Source organism: Rhineura floridana, chromosome 17 (genome assembly GCF_030035675.1).
Source record: "Rhineura floridana isolate rRhiFlo1 chromosome 17, rRhiFlo1.hap2, whole genome shotgun sequence".
In the NCBI taxonomy this organism is placed as follows: Eukaryota; Metazoa; Chordata; class Lepidosauria; order Squamata; family Rhineuridae; genus Rhineura; species Rhineura floridana.
In genome coordinates, this window is record NC_084496.1 from 16,927,317 (window position 1) to 16,946,189 (window position 18,873).

General features: G+C 44.4%; 1 protein-coding gene across 3 annotated transcripts in view; it reads left to right on the top strand.

Annotated features, from left to right (window-relative positions):
• Positions 1 to 18,873, top strand: part of TRRAP (transformation/transcription domain associated protein) — a 321,632-nt gene that overhangs the window by 77,062 nt on the left and 225,697 nt on the right. For all 3 annotated transcript variants that reach the window (XM_061599260.1, XM_061599263.1, XM_061599262.1), the window contains exons 32-34: positions 14,093 to 14,212; positions 14,646 to 14,765; positions 17,551 to 17,715. In XM_061599260.1, coding sequence (XP_061455244.1) covers positions 14,093 to 14,212; positions 14,646 to 14,765; positions 17,551 to 17,715 — 405 coding nt within the window. The remainder of the gene's footprint in view (positions 1 to 14,092; positions 14,213 to 14,645; positions 14,766 to 17,550; positions 17,716 to 18,873) is intronic.

The following is an 18,873-nucleotide window of genomic DNA, read 5'->3' on the forward strand; positions in this document are numbered from 1 at the left end:
TCCTGGAGATGACCTGGTTGATGCAACATGATCTTATGATTTCATGGGGAGAAGCCTCCATGACATTCCAGTCAGACTACTGTGAATGGCATTGCCAGCCTGTGGAGACTATAGCAGTGGCAGCAGTAGGTGTCCCACCTCCTCTCTCGCTTCTTCCCCTACCTGCGAAGTATCAGGACTACCGTGATGTGTTTAACAAGGAAGAGGCTGACCAGTTGCCCCCCAAGAGGCCTTATGACTGTGCCATTAATTGCTTCCCAGGGCCCAGATTCCCTCTGGTCACGTCTACTCACTGTCCAAGCCAGAGATGGCTGCCCTAAGGGACTTCCTTGATGTCAACTTCAAGCAGGGGTTCATTTGACCTTCTAAATCCCAAGCCAGGCGCCCCTTGCTTTTCATCAAGAAAAACATCTGCGAACTACATCCCTGGCATGATTACTGGGAGCTGAATAATATTACCACCCCCAACAGCTACCCACTCCCCCTTATCAATGAGTGGCTGCAAGCAGCAAAAATAGGTTCTGAGAAGCGGATGAGTGGAAAACTGCTTTCAAGACTCGGTAGGCTGCTTTGAATACCCTTGCAACAGTCTTCCAACACTTTATGAATGACATCTTTCAAGACTACCTAGGTTGCTTTGTGATTGTTTAGATGACATTCTTATTTACTCAGAGTCCCCAGAGCAGCATGAGGAGCATGTGAGGGCAGTGTTACAGTGACTGAGAGAGCATCACCCATATACCAAGTTGGAAAAGTGTGGGTTTGATTTAACTATTCTGGACTTTTTAGGTTGTATTACCCCAACTGGGGTGGAGATCAACCTGGGGAAGATGCACTGTGTGCTCTCCTGGCATGCCCCCAAAACCATAAAGAACCTACAGCTTTTCCTGGGGTTTGCTAATCACTACAGATGGTTCATCGCAATCTTCTCCAACATGACTGCCCCTCTAACAGTTTGCCTAAGGGGTCTGAACCATTTCGTTGGACCAAGGCAGCCCAACAGGCTTTTGAGCATTTAAAAATGCTGTTTTCTTCTGAACCAATATTACAACATGCCGACCTCACTGGCCTTTTGTGGAAACAGATGCCTCAGATGTAGCCATCGCAGTGGTGTTGCTACAGCCCTCCAAGAAGGAGGAGGGCACTTAAATCTCTGTGCATACTTCTTCCATAAGCTGGCTGACTTGAGCAAAATTATACCGTATGAGACAAAGAACTACTATCCATGATGCTTTTGAAATGTGGTGGCATCTCATAGAAGGGGCATGGCATGTAGTGGGCATTTGCACAGATCACTAGAACCTTGAGAACCTCCAAAGAGCCCACAAACTGAATCAGCATTAAGTGTATTGGTCCAATCCTTTGCCCAGTTCCATTCTTGTATCACTTACATCCCTCATGCCCAAACCCTTAGAGCTGATGGACTATCCTGCAAGCTGGAGTACAATAAACCTTGGCCAGACCCACCTCTATGTCACATCATACTTTTGCACAAGATTGTGGTAGCCTTCTGTGCCAATCCCTGGATTGAAGAGCTGCGTACCGCCCAGGAGCAAGACCGGTTTGGTCAGGAACGGCTTTGGAAGCTACAAGAGCCCACTCAAGACCCAGCTCCTGGCTTCTCCTGGAAGGGGGGACTGTTCTACCACTATGAGGCTTTATACGTGCCCCCTGGTGAACTATGGACCAAGGTTCTATAGCAGTGTCACAACACCTGCACCACAGAGCACTTTGGGATGTTTAATACTCTGCAGGCGGTCACATGAGAATGTACGTGGCCCAGAATAAAGCATTATGTCCAAAAGTATGTACAATCTTGTCTAACTTGCATGAGGGCCAAGCATGCCCCTGGCAGTTAGAACCTCTACCCACGCTCAAAGGGCCTTGGAGAATGGTAACTCTGGACTTTATCACGGATCTACCCTCCTCACAGGGAATGACCATCCTGGTGGTAGTCTATGCCTTCAGTAAAATGGCTTGTTTCATCCCGTGTGCTGGCTTACATACTGCAAAAGGGACTGCTCAGTTATTCATCAAACATGTTTTCCAGGTGCATGGTCTCCCAAACAGCTTGGTCTTGGACCGGACACCCCAATTCACTGCTCGATTTTGGTGCATCCTGCTGCAGTTGCTATAGATGGAGCTATGACCGTCTTCTGCACACCATCCCCCGGTGGATGGGCAGACAGAAAGTTAATGCCACCCTGGAACAGTACCTCCACTGTTAACGTGAATTTTCAGCAGAACAGTTCGGTGTCCCTGTTGCCTCTCACTGAGTTTGCCTACAACAATTCAGTGCATACCTTCCTTCATCAATTATGGCTCCCACCCACACACCTTTCACAATCCTACCACCATCCTTGCTGACCCTGCAGCCATGAAGTATGTGCAGAGCTGCAGGTGATGCAACAGATGTTACAAGAACAACCGGAAAAGGCCAAGGCTGCCCAGAAGCGGGAAGCCAACCAGCACCACCAGTCTGGTCCTGAAATCCAGGTGGGGAATAGGGTGTGGCTATCCACACATTACTTGCCAACTGCCTCTTCCTGCCAAAAAAATTAGAAGCTCAGTGGATGGGACCCTTCAAAGTAGAAGTGCAGATCAACCTGATACAGTATCATATCAATTACGTTTACCTGCCTCCATGAAAATCCACCTGGTATTTCACCATTCATTGCTGACCCCGAGGAGCCGCCACACCCTTACCTGGTACCAGAGTCACCACCCACTCCCATATTGTTAACAGCTAGGAGGAATATGAGGTGGAGCAGATTCTCAACTCCCAGCAGCACTGAGGGAAGCTGCAGTACTTGATCCATTGGAAGGGGTTGGGCCAGAGGCAAGATTCTGGGAGGCAGCGCCGGGAGGCCACGCTGCAGACTTGGTGAGAGAATTACATGAAAGCTATCTTGGTAAACCAAAGCCATCATAGAATCATAGAGTTGGAAGGGGCCTTGTAGGCCATCGAGTCCAACCCCCTGCTCACAGCAGGAAATCCACAGCTAGAGCATCTCCCGCAGATAGCTATCCAGCCTCTGCTTGAAGACATCCAGCGAAGGGGATCCCACCACCTCCCTAGGCAGTCGGTTCCATTGCCGAACTGCCCTTACTGACAAGAAGTGCCTTCTAATGTCCAATCTGAATCTACGCTCCTGCAACTTAAAACCATTAGACCTAGACCTACCCTCTGAGGCAGCAGAGAACAAATCTGTACCCTCCTCTATGTGACAACCCTTCAGGTACTTAAAGAGTGCAATCATGTCACCCCTCAGCCTTCTCTTCACCAGATTGAACATGCCAAGTTCCTTCAACCTTTCCTCATAAGACTTGTTCTCCATACCGGCTATCATCCTTGTCGCCCTCTTCTGAACCCGCTCCAACTTGTCTATATCTTTCTTAAAATGAGGCGCCCAGAACTGAATGCAGTATTCCAGATGAGGCCTGACTAATGCAGAATATAGTGGGACTATTACTTCCCTCGACCTGGAAACTATAGCTCTGTTTATGCATCCCAAAACCGCGTTTGCCTTTTTTGCCACAGCATCACACTGCTGGGTCATGTTCAACTTGCGATCCACTACAATTCCAAGGTCCTTCTCACATGCACTACTGCTAAGCCGGGTATTTCCCATCCTGTACCTGTGCATTTTGTTTTTGTGGCCTAGGGTGGGGGGAGAATTGGCCTGGAGGGGGGTGATGTCATGAACCCCATGGAAAATGGCAGAATGGTGATAATGAGGAGAAGGTGGACATTGAATAGGAAGAAGGCACTAATGACATGCCTTCAGGCGTGCTTTACTCTGAAGGCTCTCATGCTATTGACAGTGACAGCTCTAGCCCATAGACCCAGTTAGCAGTGACAAATCCCTGCCCAGTCAGGGAGTAGGCTCTCCTCACAGTTTGCACCCCTTCCTTTGCCTGCTCTGCTGTTGCTGTTGTGCAACCCCCCTCCCCCTATGGGGGAGGACTTTACTGAGGTGGATCAACTGCCCTCACCTCAGATACATAGGCTGTGGCGCCAACAAGCTCAGCAAGTCCCCATTGAGGGGGAGGGGTTCATACAAGTGGGTGGGTGCCCACCCATTCTTACTTAAGGTTGGTAAGGAGGGATGTCTAGTTGTTGCGACAACATCTTAGTGAAGTGCAGTCATGCCTAGTTATTCCTAGTAGTGATGCTGAATTCAGTGTTAACTGTAAACTGATTCATGAAGCGCTCTGAATGGAAACTTTCTATTAAAACTACTAAAGAAAAGCACACCTCTGTGTTCGTGTCTGACTTCAGTGGGTTTGGGCAGGACAGTGCCCTCCAGATGTTGTGAACTATAGCCCCCACCATACCTGATTGTTGGTAATGCTGGGTGAGACTGATGAAATGGCACCATGTTGGCTACCCTTGTATTACATCTACTACATGTTATATTATACTAGTGGTTGTAAGGGACCGACTGCAGCAGATAAAAGACTTCCAATTGTCGTCGTATCCATGCCATTGGATCAAAGCCTTTTTCTGTCAAGATTGTGTGTTGATCATTGTGCATCGATCTCCGCACATAAAACAAATTCATGCACAGACAACTTCCAACCAAACCAAACCAAAAGTCCCATGGCGATTGACGAATGGCAGCAGGGGCAGGACTGTGAAATCCGGAAGCCCCTAGTCATGGACTGGCACATGGGCAGTGGATACAGACTCAGTCGTCCTGGCTCAAGGACCAAGGCAGTTGAATAGTTCGGCAGCTGTATCCATGACTGAGCAGTCCTATTCAGGATCCACTCTGCTCACCCCGTATGGGGAGGGGTCTAGAAAAGGTGCCCTGAACATAGTCTGCCTCATCTCTCTCCCTGACTAGATCACTGAACTTTGGAACTTTGGAACATGGAATATACGGACATTGCTAGACAATACAGATAGTGAATGTCCTGAATGCAGGACTGCCATCATTGTGAGGGAGTAGAGATATTTTAACATTGACATAGCAGCATTCCAAGAAACTCGAAGAGCAGGAGAGGGACAATTGAAGGAAGAAAAAGGAGGCTACACCTTCTTCTGGAAAGGACTGCCTGAACAAGAATGACGAATACATGGAGTAGGCTTTGCTATTAGGAATGATCTTGTGAAGCTCTTGTCAGAAGTTCCTACTGGCATTAATGAACGACTCTCAACTCTTTGATTAAAACTCGCCAAAAACCAGCAGGCAACTATTCTAAGTGTTTATGCACCAACATTAGATGCTGATGAAGACGTCAAGGAAAATTTTTATACCCAGCTGGACACCATCTTATCAGAGATACGTAAGGAGCATAAAATTATCCTCCTGGGCGATTTCAATGCAAGAGTTGGGTGTGATTTTGATTTATGGCCAAAAAACATTGGGAAAGAGTTGGCAATAGCAACCTGAATGGAATTCTACTTCTGACTAAATGTGCAGAGCATAATCTTGTTATTACAAACACACTCTTTCACCAGAAAGATAAATTTAAAACATAATGGAAGCACCCTTGGTCGAAGCACTGGCATCTCCTGGATTACATAATTGTCCATGCCAGAGATTGTCGTGATGTACTCCTCACCAGGGCCATGACAAATGCCGATGACTGCTGGACAGATCACCGATTAATTCGATCCACTATGGCCATTAATATTGTTCCTCAACGTAGGCTCTAAGGAAGAAAACCAAGGCATAAAATGAGCATCCACGCCCTTCAAGATCCTATTAAGCGAGCCTGCTTTCAAACAACTCTCAAGAAACATCTACCTGCGGAACTCCCTGAAAACGTCAAGGAACACTGGAGTAAACTGAAGATTTCCATTATTGCAGCATGTGAACAAACTATTGGATACCAAACTAAGAAACATCAGGACTGGTTTGATGAGAATGTTAGTGAGATTGAACATATCATTGACAAGAAAAGGAAAGCCTTCCAGATATGGCAAAAAGACATTAACTGTGCTGCTAAGAAAAAAAAGAAGCACTAGAGAACTTAAGAACGCCTGGTGGATAAAGAAAGCTGAAGAAATCCAGCATTTTGCAGATGCTCATGATGCACAGGGCTTTTTTAATGCCACAAAGGCCATCTACGGACCAACAAATTATAGTACAAATCCCTTACGTTCAATAGATGGTACCAAACTTCTAAAGGACAAAGAGTCTATTTGTCATGGCCCCTTCGGAGGACTTGTCAGACGAGGACGACTCAGGAGTAACAGCCACAGACCCAGAAGGGGAAACAGATGAAACTCCTGAAAATGCAGCTTCTACTCCCCCTCAGCTGGAGAGCGTCCAAGCTATAGCTGAAGCTCTTCAGCCCGAATCAGGCAGTGACCAGGAGGCTCCCCTCCCACCTGCAGAGCGGAGGCGACAGAAAGTCAGGCAGCTGAGGGGCCGGCCTCTCCGTTTAAGGCCGGCACGCTTGCAGAAGCCAGAGGGGTGATTGTTCCCACCTGTCTGCAGAGGTGTTCTTTAAAAGACAGACCCTGGCTTCAGTGTGTTGCTGACTACAACGTCAGGCGTGACCTCCACGTGAAACGTAGTTTGCAGACTCCAGACCCTTCGGACTGAACCCCTGGCTTTCTCAACCTAGCTTCCCCACCTCGATGATGCTTACGGACACTGCTACTGGTACAGTTGCTAGAGGCATTCCTTTCTCCAGCCGGCTCCTGTTATCTGCTGGCCTTTGCAGATTTGTGACCTAGCTAGCTGCTGGCTGCTTAGTTATAGCCCAGCTCCCAGCCCCGAAGCTGACACTATTGCAGTGTGTTGGAAAGAGCATTACCACGACCTCCTTAATTGTAACTCTTATGTGGCTGGTGAGGTCTTCTCGCAAATCCCACAACAACAAATTAGAGATGAGCTTGCAGTATCTCCTAATTTGGATGAAGTCAGTAAAGCCATTAATCAAATGAAGAATAACAAAGCTAGTGGTCCTGATGGGATTCCTGCTGAAGTCTTTAAAGAAGATGGGCCTGAATTTACACAACAACTTCATAAGCTCATCGAAAAAATCTGGATGAGGGAGGAGATCCCGGAAGACTTTAGGGATGCCATAATTATCACTCTTTTCAAGAAGGGCAATAGAACAGATTGTGGGAACTACTGAGGAATGTCTATTCTAGCTACCGCAGGTAAAATCCTTGCAAGGATCCTCGCAAATTGCTTCCTACCTATCTCAGAAGACATCCTCCCTGAATCCCAAAATGGTTTCCGCCCTTTCAGGGGGACAGTGGACATGATCTTCACTGTATGACAGCTTCAAAAAAAAAAATGCAGGGAGCAAAACCGACCTCAGTATATGGTGTTTATTGATATGACTAAGGCCTTTGATACTGTAAATCGAACTGCTGTCTGGACCATCCTTCTGAAAATTGGATGCCCTGATAAATTTGTGAATATTTTGTGACTCCTCCATGACAACATGACGGCAACAATTTTGGATAACAATGGCTCTCAAAGTGATCCAATCAAAGAGGGATCAGGTGTCAAACAGGGATGCGTCATTGCTCCGACCTTATTTGCTATTTTCATTGCCATGATTCTACACCTTGTTGAGGGGAAACTTCCCACTGGCGTGGAAATCACATATTGAACAGATGGAAAGCTTTTTAATCTCTAGGCTGAAAGCAAAAAGTAAGGTAATTACAACCTGCATTGTAGAACTTCTATATGCCGATGTAGTTTCCGCACATTCAGAGGAAGATCTTCAAACTATCCTAAATGTCTTTGCAGAAGCATATGAAAAGCTTGGCCTCTCACTTAACATCAAAAAAAACCAAAGTGCTTCATCAGCAAGTGCAAACCAATCCCTCTGTAGCACCATCAATCCAGCTTAATGGTATGACACTGGAGAATGTCGATCACTTTTCTTATCTTGGCAGCCATCTCTCTGTAACAGCTGACATCGATGCTGAAATTCAGCATCGTCTGAGCTCTGCGAGTGCCGCATTCTCCCAAATGAAGTGTGGAGTGTTCGAGGATTGGGATATTTGCAGGGAGACCAAAATGCTTATTTACAAAGCCATTGTACTACTGACCTTACTTTACGCCTATGAAACATGGACCATCTATAAACACCACTACCAACTTGTTGAAAGATTGCACCAATGCTGCCTCTGGAAAATTCTGCAAATTACTTGGGAAGATAGGTGGACTAATGTTAACGTATTGGAAGAAGCAAAGACCACCAGTGTTGAAACAATGATCCTCCAACATCAACTTCGCTGGACTGGCCATGTTGTTCAAATGCCTGATCACCGTCTTCCAAAGCAGCTACTTTACTCCCAACTTAAGGATGGAAAATGGAATATCGGTGGACAGCAAAAGAGGTTTAAAGATGTTCTCAAAGCTAATCTAAAAAAAAAGTAACATGAGTATCGAGAACTGGGAAGCCCTGGCCCATGAGTGTCCCAACTGGAGGTTGGCCATTATCAAAGGTGCTATGTACTTTGAAGCACAAGTACAGGGCGAAAGGAACAAACGAGCTAAGCGGAAGGCACGTCAAGCAAATCCTCATCATGACCATCTTCCATCTGGAAACCTATGTCCTCACTGTGGGAGGCTGTGTAGATCCAGAATTGGCCTCCACAGTCACTTACGGACCCACTGTTAAAGACCTTACCCTGGAAGACAATCTTACTCGGCCACGAGGGATCGCCAATGAACGAATGATGTAAGGGACCAGCACAGGTAAGTATTCTTTTTCCTCAGGTTGGTGGCATAAATAGTTGCCCAAAAATGACTTTTTGTTGCCTCAAAGCGGTCATAATATCGGAATCTTTACCAGTGATAGATCAACTCTTGTTGATTATACAGCCTGTGCTATTCTCTTATCTCTGGCAAGTATACAACCATTAAAAAAATACTCTTCTGTACATCATAGGAAATTTAACTGCTGTTCTATAACTGGTCTTTGACAGACCATGACAAGGGTGGCACCACTTTGTGGAGAACATGACATGCAGCCAGCCACATAGAACCACATGGGAAACCCATTCCTCTGCCACCCTTTCCAACTGTGGAGCAGGCTAGTAGGGAAAGCTGTCGCTTAGAGCTGCTTCAGGTGCCTCTCATCACTGGCACCCAAGCAGCACCTTTCCCGGCAGACCAGTGGGAGGGAAAGGTTGGCCGATTCTGTTTCGGGCACCTCCAACTACTGTTGCCCAATTGGCTAACCTCCTGCTTAACAGGAAAGGGCAGCAGTTTGTGTGCTTGTGTGCATGTGCTGGGTGACATGGGCTGGGGCAACTTCAAGAAGCTTTGGCCAATCTGGCATGCTCTCTCTGCTTTCCTGGGTTTTTTGTTTTTTTGGGGGGCTCCTGGTGAGTACAATATTTGTCTTGACCCAAAAGGCCACCCAAAAATTGGAGATCCCTGCTAATAACTGTGGGGCTTTAATCTCATAAGCCTGTGGAATTAGTCTGGTACAACAGAAGTCTTCACTGATGTTAAAATGTCATGGTAGGTGACAGAGCTGCTCTAGGCAAATGGTTGTATCCAACACTAGTCTCACTCAGAGTAGACCCATTGAATTAACCCATTACCCATTACCAACTTGGGTTCATTAATTTCAGTGGGTCTAGCCTGGGTAGAACTTAGTTGGATATAATCCATTATCTTTTGTCCTGTGGGTCAGCACCCCCATGGTGAATTCCTCTCCCTGCCATAACAGCTAACGGCCATCGCTACATCATCCAAGCCTATCGTAGCACCTTTTCCTTCCTCCTGCCACCAGATGCTACTGGTGGGAATCTGGGAGAAGGAAAACTCTCCTTTGAGGATCACAGAAATAATGCAGAGGAACGACTGGGATAGGCACTAGCCATGGGGAATGGTCCCCCTTGCCCCTTTTTAGATAAGATAAATATATGTAGCTGTCGCTCCTCCATATGCTTAATTTCTGTGCTCACAATAAGGCTCTGTGCCATGGTCATGAAAGCAGCTCAAGGTAGCGTCGTCATGAGAAGTCTAGCAAATGCTTTCAGTTGCAGGGTTGCATCAACCAAATTTTACTCAGAGTAGATCAGTTGAAATGAATGGACCCAAGTCAGCCTTATTCATGAATTCATTGGGTCTACTCTGAGTAGGACCAGCTTTGGATACAGCCCTCAGCCTTTTTACTGGCTCGTCTGTGAGCAGTTCACCTTCAAATAGAGGGAAGGGTCACAGCTCATTGACAGAGTATCTGCCTTGCATGCAGAAGGTCCCAGATAAGGCTGGAAGGGACTTCATGTCTGAAACCCTGGAGAGCCGCTGCCACTCAGTGTAGACAGTACTGAGCTAGATGGACTCGGTATAAGGCAGCTTCCTATATTCCTGTGGTCAAGCAAAGTATCCTGGGAGTTCCTCCAGTGTCTCAGCACCTCAACGATATCCATCTGGTCCTAAAGCAGTAGAAATAATACACATTCAGGAAAATATAATTTGCGATTTCAAGAATTCTGTTTTCTCTTTTTGGGGTGGTGGTGGTGTATATTAAGATAGTTTACCCAAGTTCTTCATTGCCTTTTCTACCAATTAAAAAACAAAACAGGTTCTTTATTGTTTTAATATGTTTCCGCCTACAAGAGGTTTGCATTCCCCATGCTAATTAAGCTGTGCATTGATTATAAAGCTGGCAGTGCTATATAGGATACTGTTGACAGCATGATCATATGCATAAAGCCATTGTGTTTAGCTGCAGGCAGGCATTAAGTGTGTCTTCTTTAATTCAGCTGAAAATGGATTGTTTTGTTTCATTTGCTTGTTACTTTATATGTCACCTTTTCTCCAAGGAACTCAAGACCGTGGACATGGCACTTCTTCCCACCCCCAGCCCCACATGTTATCTTGACAACAACCCTGTGATGTAGGTTAGGCTAGTGGGCATGTTTGGGCAATCTTTATCTCAGCTCAATAAGCTGAAATACAAATAAGCCTTGTTTCTCCTGCACTGCTGCTTTACTTCTTCCTTCATGCAAGTTCGTGAACAAGTCAGGTATTCTTCAGTTAACTAGAGCCTTCTCTTACAGTACATCCAATGTAGAAAATTGTTAATGGTTTTCAAGCAAGGCAGGGTATTAAGTGATTTGTAACATGGCTTCATGTCTAGGCTTGTTCAGAAGCCATTAACCATAGTTTCTTGTTACAAGAACCTATGGTTAACTAAAGACTTCCTGGTTCACACAAAGGGAAGAATACAGCAGCTGCCTGGGGGTGGATGGGACTTGTTCATATTTTGTTTTACAAAATATGATTGTCCAAATTCAGCCAGGGTCTTGCCTAGGGTTGCTTAATGATCTTCATAGTTGGGTTTGAATTTGAACCTGAGTCTCCCCAGTTCCAGTCCAACATTCTGACTGCCACACCACACAGATTTTCCAGTTTTTGCATATTTTCAGGGCCGACGCCAGAGGGCGGCCAGGTTGGGCCTGGCTGAGGGTGCCTGAAGGGCCCCTCTTTAGGAGAAGAGTGTGGCACTCCCATTCTGTGATCCGCGGCAGTGTCGGGTCCTGCAACCTGAACCTATCACGGAGAGAGAGCTCCCAGGCACCCCCCCAATACAGACAGTGCAGGCTTCAATAAACCTGCATGCACACCCCATCTACCTCGCTTATCAGTGTGAATGCCATGTGTGCGTGCCTGACATCACCCAAGATGGTGATGAGGGCTTCCCTAAGGGGCTGACACCCCCTGCACCATTTTGGATGATGGCAGGCATGCGTGCATGTCATTCATACGGCAAAAGAGGTAGGTTGGGCATGCGGGTGAGCTTATTAGCACCGTGCCGCCTGTATGGGGGAGTGTTGGGCTACGGTGCCGTGGGGCCAGGGCAGGCTGGTGCCCAAGGTCCCAGTCAAGCCTGGGACTGGCCCTGCATATTTTGAGAGAGCTTCCTTCTCCTCAGGCTGCCTGCTGCAGGCCAGGTGTGGGGATTCTTTGGCCCTCCAGATGTTGTTGAACAGAATTCCCACCATCTCTGGCCATTGGCCATGCTTGCTGGGGCTGATGGGAGTTGTAGTTCAGAAATATTTGAAATACTAAAGATTCCCCTTATCTGTGGTAGGTATTCATGTGTGTCTTATGACCTTGCTTTGACTTCTGTGGAGAAGGTGATAAAAATATGTGCCTGTTCTCTTCCCCTTTGAGATGCCACTGATGTTCATATTATTATTTATTTATTTTACACATGTGGCTCTACTAAGATACTCCCAAAATGTTTTTGGTTTTTTTTGTCAGAGGTTTGGGTGGTATTGAAGATTGTTAGAATGATTTGTTCAGTTCTACTCGATTGAGCGCTGAAAGGTGTCACCCCCCCCCCCGGTCGTTGTCCCTGTCAACTTGGCTTGTCTCCCCAGATGATCTGATTACTGCCTTCACTGTCTTGTTCATCTGTCATATCTTTCCTTGCCCTTGTGTGCAAGTTTTTTTAAAAAAAATATGGGAAATTGTATGTATTCAGTGTGTTTACAAACGGAAAAGAAAAGATGCTTTCCCCCCCATCCTCAGGAGAGTTATTTCTCAATGCAGAAGATATTCCTTCTCTCCATTCTCTCAGTTTGAGGTGAGAACATAACCCTACTCAAGTCGGCTTCTGACTCCAATTTGAAGCATAGTATATATACTTTTTTTGCACTTACATTTTTGTTGTTGCTGTTGTTGTCGTTCACGCTGTGAATTTTGTTTTTGTTTTTGTTTTGGTTCAGCCTGCCATGGAAGGGGTAGAGGTGAGAAATTTCAGTGGAGGCACCAGGAGGTTCTTTGTTTGGGTTGTTGTTGTTGTTCTCCTCCTCCTCCCTCCCTCTCTCTCTCTCCCTTTCCCTCCCCCTCCCTCCCCTTCCTTTTTTTTTTGCTATGATTTGCTAGCTGTATTTGTTGTGTACTGGGGGAAGTGCATTGTGCCTTGAGTGCAGTGCTGTGACTTGTCCTATGTTGTTTGTTTGTCGCAGAGTTGTACGAGTAACACTTGCTGTGACCTGTGGTAGGACTTTTTAAGCATGTTTTTTTAAATAAGTAAATAAAATTAAAAATTAGGAAATGTGGAGTGCTGTTCCCCTCCTTACATGTTTTGAGTTGAAACATTTTTTTGAGTTGCTAATGTCAAAAGGAACAGATTTCAAAGCAACAGCTGAGGACCCACTCCTAAATTTAATCTCTTTGACTGCTGTGAAGGTCTGTCTGTTCAAGTGGAGGAGAGTTATGCTCCATATTGGATTTCAGTTTAGAAAATGCAACCACCCTAATAGACCTAAGGTGCTGTGTGCATGTATGCACAATTGCCCTTTTCCCCTTTTGTGGTGTTTGTTGCAACCTGACATAGGAACCTATCCAAATGGTCAATTGAAAATTGCTGTATGGCGTCAGTGCAAGAGTTAAGAGGGCAGTGATGACTGATGTCCATCGAGACTAGCGGGGTGGAATGCAGGGAGTCCAAACAGTAGGTGGATCCAGAGCCAATGAGAGGCAGAGCCAACTAGTTGTCGTTTTATCCCCATCCTCCTCCCTGCTGATTTCTACAAGAACAACACTGAGAGTAAGAGACAGCTGACAAATAGTGCCATTGCTCCCTGAGCTGGTTGTAAGTAAGAAGGCAGACAAGTGAGGGCTGGGTAAGGGCAGACTAAGGTTGGTGGGGCAGTGTGCCACTTGACCTAATGGACCAGCCTCCATGGTAAGAGGATAGAGTTGAATTTTGAAGTTGCTAGCCCATATGAACAGTTGAATTCTAATGCTGGCCTTTGTAAGGCTGAACAGAACTCTTCCTGTACAGTTTTGTATAAGCCAGTTTTCAGCAGCAGGTTTTGCCTGAAGAGAGTCATGCAGTTGTTGTGCACAACATCACAACTCCCCACACTGCTATTGTCATTCCATTTTTTTAATCTTCAAATATTCACTATTGAAACACAGACTGAATGATCTAGCTACCCCTTGCCCTCAAAACAAAATAGATTTCATACGTACCTTAGGTAAGTAGTTGTGGTTTAACTCTTTGCTTTGGTGTGCCAGCAATGCTAACACCCAGAAAGAGGAATAGCGTTCCAGTGAAGATCCGTTGTGTGTTGAGTTTTGAACACTGTCTTAAAGTAAATTGATGTTTGCTAATGTTTCCATTTTATCTGTAGGAAATGAAGATTTGCTCAGCAATTATAAACCTGTTTCATTTGATCCCAGCCGCTCCTCAGACGCTCGTTAAACCCTTACTGGAAGTTGTGATGAAAACAGAACGGGCTATGTTAATAGAGGTAAAATGGCACTTAATTCCTTTCATTGCTTCTATTCTTCCATTTGTAATATTTGCTTTAATTGTATTTTGAATTGTTTGAACTCCTCTGTGTAATCTATTGGATTTAAAACTTGATTTGTGGGTGGTCCTCTTGTACGTTATTCCATTTTTAAAAGAGTTTGGAACTAGTCCTAATAGATTTCAAAGATTCAAATTAGACTTTAACTCATGTGTCTGTATGATACACACACACATATATACATATACACAGATGCACACACACATGCAGTCAGATTACAATTACATGTGTTGACATGATGGAGAAAACCTGTAATTCTAGATTTGGGGGTTCCTGGCATGTTTGCAGTCCTTAGAAAAACACAATCTAAACTGCTTTGAACTTGTCTGCCTGCTAAACGAAGCTTCTTTTTCTTTGGAATTTGTTTTTCTAGGCTGGCAGTCCATTCAGAGAACCATTAATAAAGTTTCTGACGCGTCATCCATCACAAACTGTGGAGTTGTTTATGATGGAAGCAACCTTAAACGATCCACAGTGGAGCAGGATGTTCATGGTAACCCATGATGTTTTGCTTGATTGATTTTAAATGCTGGTGGACAGTCAAGGTGCTTGCAGGTGTAAGATCTTTCCCACCTAGCAGCACCTGTTCCATCAGGCTGCAGCAGAGGAAGGGAAGTAGGGCCACTCGGTTCTGCTGAGAGTCCAGCTGCCTTTGGCTTTTCCTCCCCATGTACTGTTTTCATCCTGGCACTGTTACAGGTGCCCCATGATATTCATTCCGCACTTGTAAGAAATCATTATTTTTGTGTGGCAGCATCAATGCTTTGGATTTCCCTGCCTATTGACTTTGCTCTATTCTTTTTGGTGCCTGTTTAAAATATTTTTGTTAGGCAAATCTGTCTAGACACATAGATGTTAATTTGTTTTAATCTCTTTTTAGTCTATTGCTGTTTCAATTATTTTAAAAATGTTTTAATTACTTGTTTTAAACTGTTTTTATTGATAATTTTCATGTTTTTTGTAAACCACTTATTGGTTTTCTACAGTCAAGCAGTATATAAATTTTGTTAAATAAATAAATCATATGCAGTTGTTATGGGAACTTGTAGAACTCACAACAGAGTGTCCCTTTTTCCTTCCCATTTCTTTTTCTTTTTATGTTGGGTGTAAGCTTGAGGGCCTGGTCTGTCTAGTGTGGGGTTTACCTATGTAGATAAAAATCCCTTGGATTTACCTAAATCTAGTTATTACTACCCAGGGGCTTCACTTATTATTATTATTATTATTATTATTATTATTATTATTATTATTATTATTATTATTTACCCTGCCCTTTTTCCAAAGCTGGAACTCAGGGCGGCTTACAATAAAAACGAATACATATAATAAAAACATACAAAAACCTGCAATTAAAATTAAATTAAACTATATATGACATTAAAACCTTTAAACATACACTTAAAATGGTTAAAAACAGTTTACAATTAAGGCAGTAAAACAATACCGCACACCTCTTAAACACTATCCTTAAACATTTTCTATTCCAAAGGCCTGTTGGAATGAAAAGGTCTTTACCTGCCAACGAAAGGACAGTAGGGAGGGAGCCATTCTTGCCTCCCTCGGAAGGGAGTTCCAAAGCCTGGGGGCAGCCACTGAAAAGGCCCTATCCCGTGTCCCCACCAATTGTACTTGTGAAGGTGTTGGGACTGAGAAAAGGGCCTCTCCTGAGGATCTCAGGGCCCGGGCAGGCTCATATAGGGAAATACGGTCTGACAAATAGCCTGGACCTAGGCTGTATAGGGCTTTAAAGGTCATAACCAGCACTTTGAATTGTGCCCGGAAGCAAATTTCAAATACTGTTTTCAGTTTCTGGTAAATAGCAAATGCTGGCTAGCATTAATCATGGTGAGAAAGCTGGTGAAGCGTAGTTGCTGAAGAGACCTGTAGCTGCAAACCAGGAAGTACCTTGTTCAAGTCTCACCTCTGCCAATAACTCTTAGATAAACGACTTTCAGTTAGCCTCATTTCCCCCACCTGCAATATGGGGGATATAATACTGACTTCATGCTTTACAGGATTGTTGTAAGAATTGCAACTAAATAATTTGAAGTGGTTTGAACACTTGGAAACACTTTAGAAATGTTAAACATTAAAAGGTCTTGGCCAGTGTAAGTCTTAGCCATCATTAAGGCTGGTGGGAGGAAAGCAGAGAGTTGCATAAGGGAGGAGATAGGGGGAAGGGAAGTGTGCAAGTGAAGAATTAAAACAGTTCTTTCATCTTTATTTGCTCCATTAGTGTTTTATTGTGTTGGGGTGGGCAGAAGGTAGATTGGGATCTCCTGGTAGATCTATGTGGTTTTCAATAGATCAGCAAGGGGTTCTGGGTAATACCTAATATTAGTCATACTCAGACATATTGGGTAATATTCAGTGTTAGTCCTGCTCACTGAAATTAACAGAACAATGCTAGTCGTGACCATTAATTTCAATGGGTCTACGCTGGGTAAAACAGACATAGGATACCTCTCATTGAAATGAATAGAGCAGCCTTTCCCAACCAGTGTGCCTCCAGATGTTGTTGGACCACAACTCCCATCAGCCTCAGCCAGCATTGCCAGTGGTCAGGAAAGATGGGAATTGTGGTCCAACAACATCTGGAGGCAGACTGGTTGGGAAAGGCTGGAATAGAAACTAATTTAGGGCCATTAATTTAAACAGATCTGCTCTGAGAAGAACTTGGTTGAATACAATCCTCTGACTCCCAATTGTTTAACAATGGCAACAACAAAACTGCTTTTCTCACTTAACTTAGATTGCTGAAATGAAGGAAGCTAACAAGGAATGGACTTTGTGTGCAAGCATTGTGAGCTCAGTTCACTTCTGGTTTTGAAATCAAATTCCTAGGCTCAGAATGTTCTCAGAGGCATCCAGTTCTTTAACTCGATTAACATGGCTTTAGAAGCTGGCTGTGGTTAGTAGATCTTGGGCTTCTAGTAAAAAAGCAAAGTAGATCTGACATGCCTGAAGTCTACCCACCCCTCTTATAGATCAGCCTTTCCCTATCTGCAGCCTTCCAGATGTAGTTGGGCTCCAGCTCCAGCTCCCATCAGCCCCAGCTAGCATGGTAAGTGGCTGGATGATAGGAGTTGTCCTCCAGATGTTGTTGGACTACATCAGGTTTGGGAAAACTCATCTAGATAACGTAGGATATTTAGGAATTAATGTATCCAATTTTAAATATAAGATTGCTAAGATATAATTGACAAGTCACTGGCTGACTTTCTTCTGATGCAGTTCCTTACTCTCATCATAGTATTGTTTTCTTATTTCAAAATCAGAGTTTTTTAAAACATAAAGATGCAAAGCCGCTGCGTGATGTTCTAGCAGCTAATCCAAATCGCTTCATTACGTTATTGTTACCTGTCAGTACTCAAGCAGCTGTTCGGCCTGGCTCTCCCAGCACCAGCACAATGCGTCTTGATCTCCAGTTTCAGGCCATCAAGGTATGATATTCCATCTAATGAATTGTGCTAAAGAGTTCAGCATCTACTGTTTTGGTTTGAGAGTCATAGAATCTAAGAATTCTGATGCTTCCCACATGCTCATTTCAAAACAAAACCTTACAAAACTTATAGTCCTGAACTCAGAAGTGCTTGCTTAACAACCCTCTAAATTTACATGGTGATACACAAAACAGTCAGAGAGAATCAAGAGTTCAAAGTGTAAAAAGAGAGGGAAAAAACACCAGATCCCTTTTGGACTTTTTTCTGTCGCTGTTCTCATAACTTGTTGAAATTCATTAAAAATCAGCCATGTTCACCAAGTACCTGTAATCCTATTACTGACCTTGCCCCATACTCTGACTTTCATCTTCTGCAATTTAAAAGTTAAAAAATGCCTGTCTGATTTTTAATTAATTTAAGAAATTTAGTCTTGTAGTCAATGATAAGCCCAGACATGGTCAGTAAGAACCACCTGTTAGTGTTCTAAAAGCCAGACTCACAGGTGTTTTGGCTTGGCTCATCAGGGTCACACCCACGCCAGACCTTTATTTCACTTTAGACAGTCATGGCTTTCCATGACTTTCTGCAAAGAATCCTGGGAAGTGTAATTTGTGTAGTTTGTGAAGGGTGCTGAGAGGAGACTCCTATTCCCCTGACAGAGCTCCAGTGGCTTGATTGGTTTCAGTGGCCAGCTGCTTTGATTGAAGTTTTGTGAGGGGAACAGGTCATCTTCTAGAAACTTGGCACCCTTCACTAACTACACTTCCCAGGATTCTTTGTGAGAAGCCATGACTGTCTAAAGTGGAATAAAGGTCTGGTGTGGATGTGGCCAGTGACAGCTTTGGTTTAAATTTGGGTGGAATGCTACATGTGTTTGCTGTAGATTAAAAAGGTGGGGGAAACCCTGAAAAGCAATAATACTGTTCACAGTGTTTTCCTTTTGGAAAGGAAAGGGGCTTCCCCTCTGCCCAGTGCCCACCCACCCAATCTCCTCTCCTCCCCATTCCTCCCTCCCATTCCTGCCCTCCTCCTCCTCTCCCTGCAATTCCCCTATGTCAGTTTCACCTATCCTAAAAATGATTATACAGGAGTAAATCCCATTGAACTCAATAAATATGCAAATTATCAAACCTGCCCTCCACTCCTCCTCCCTCCTAT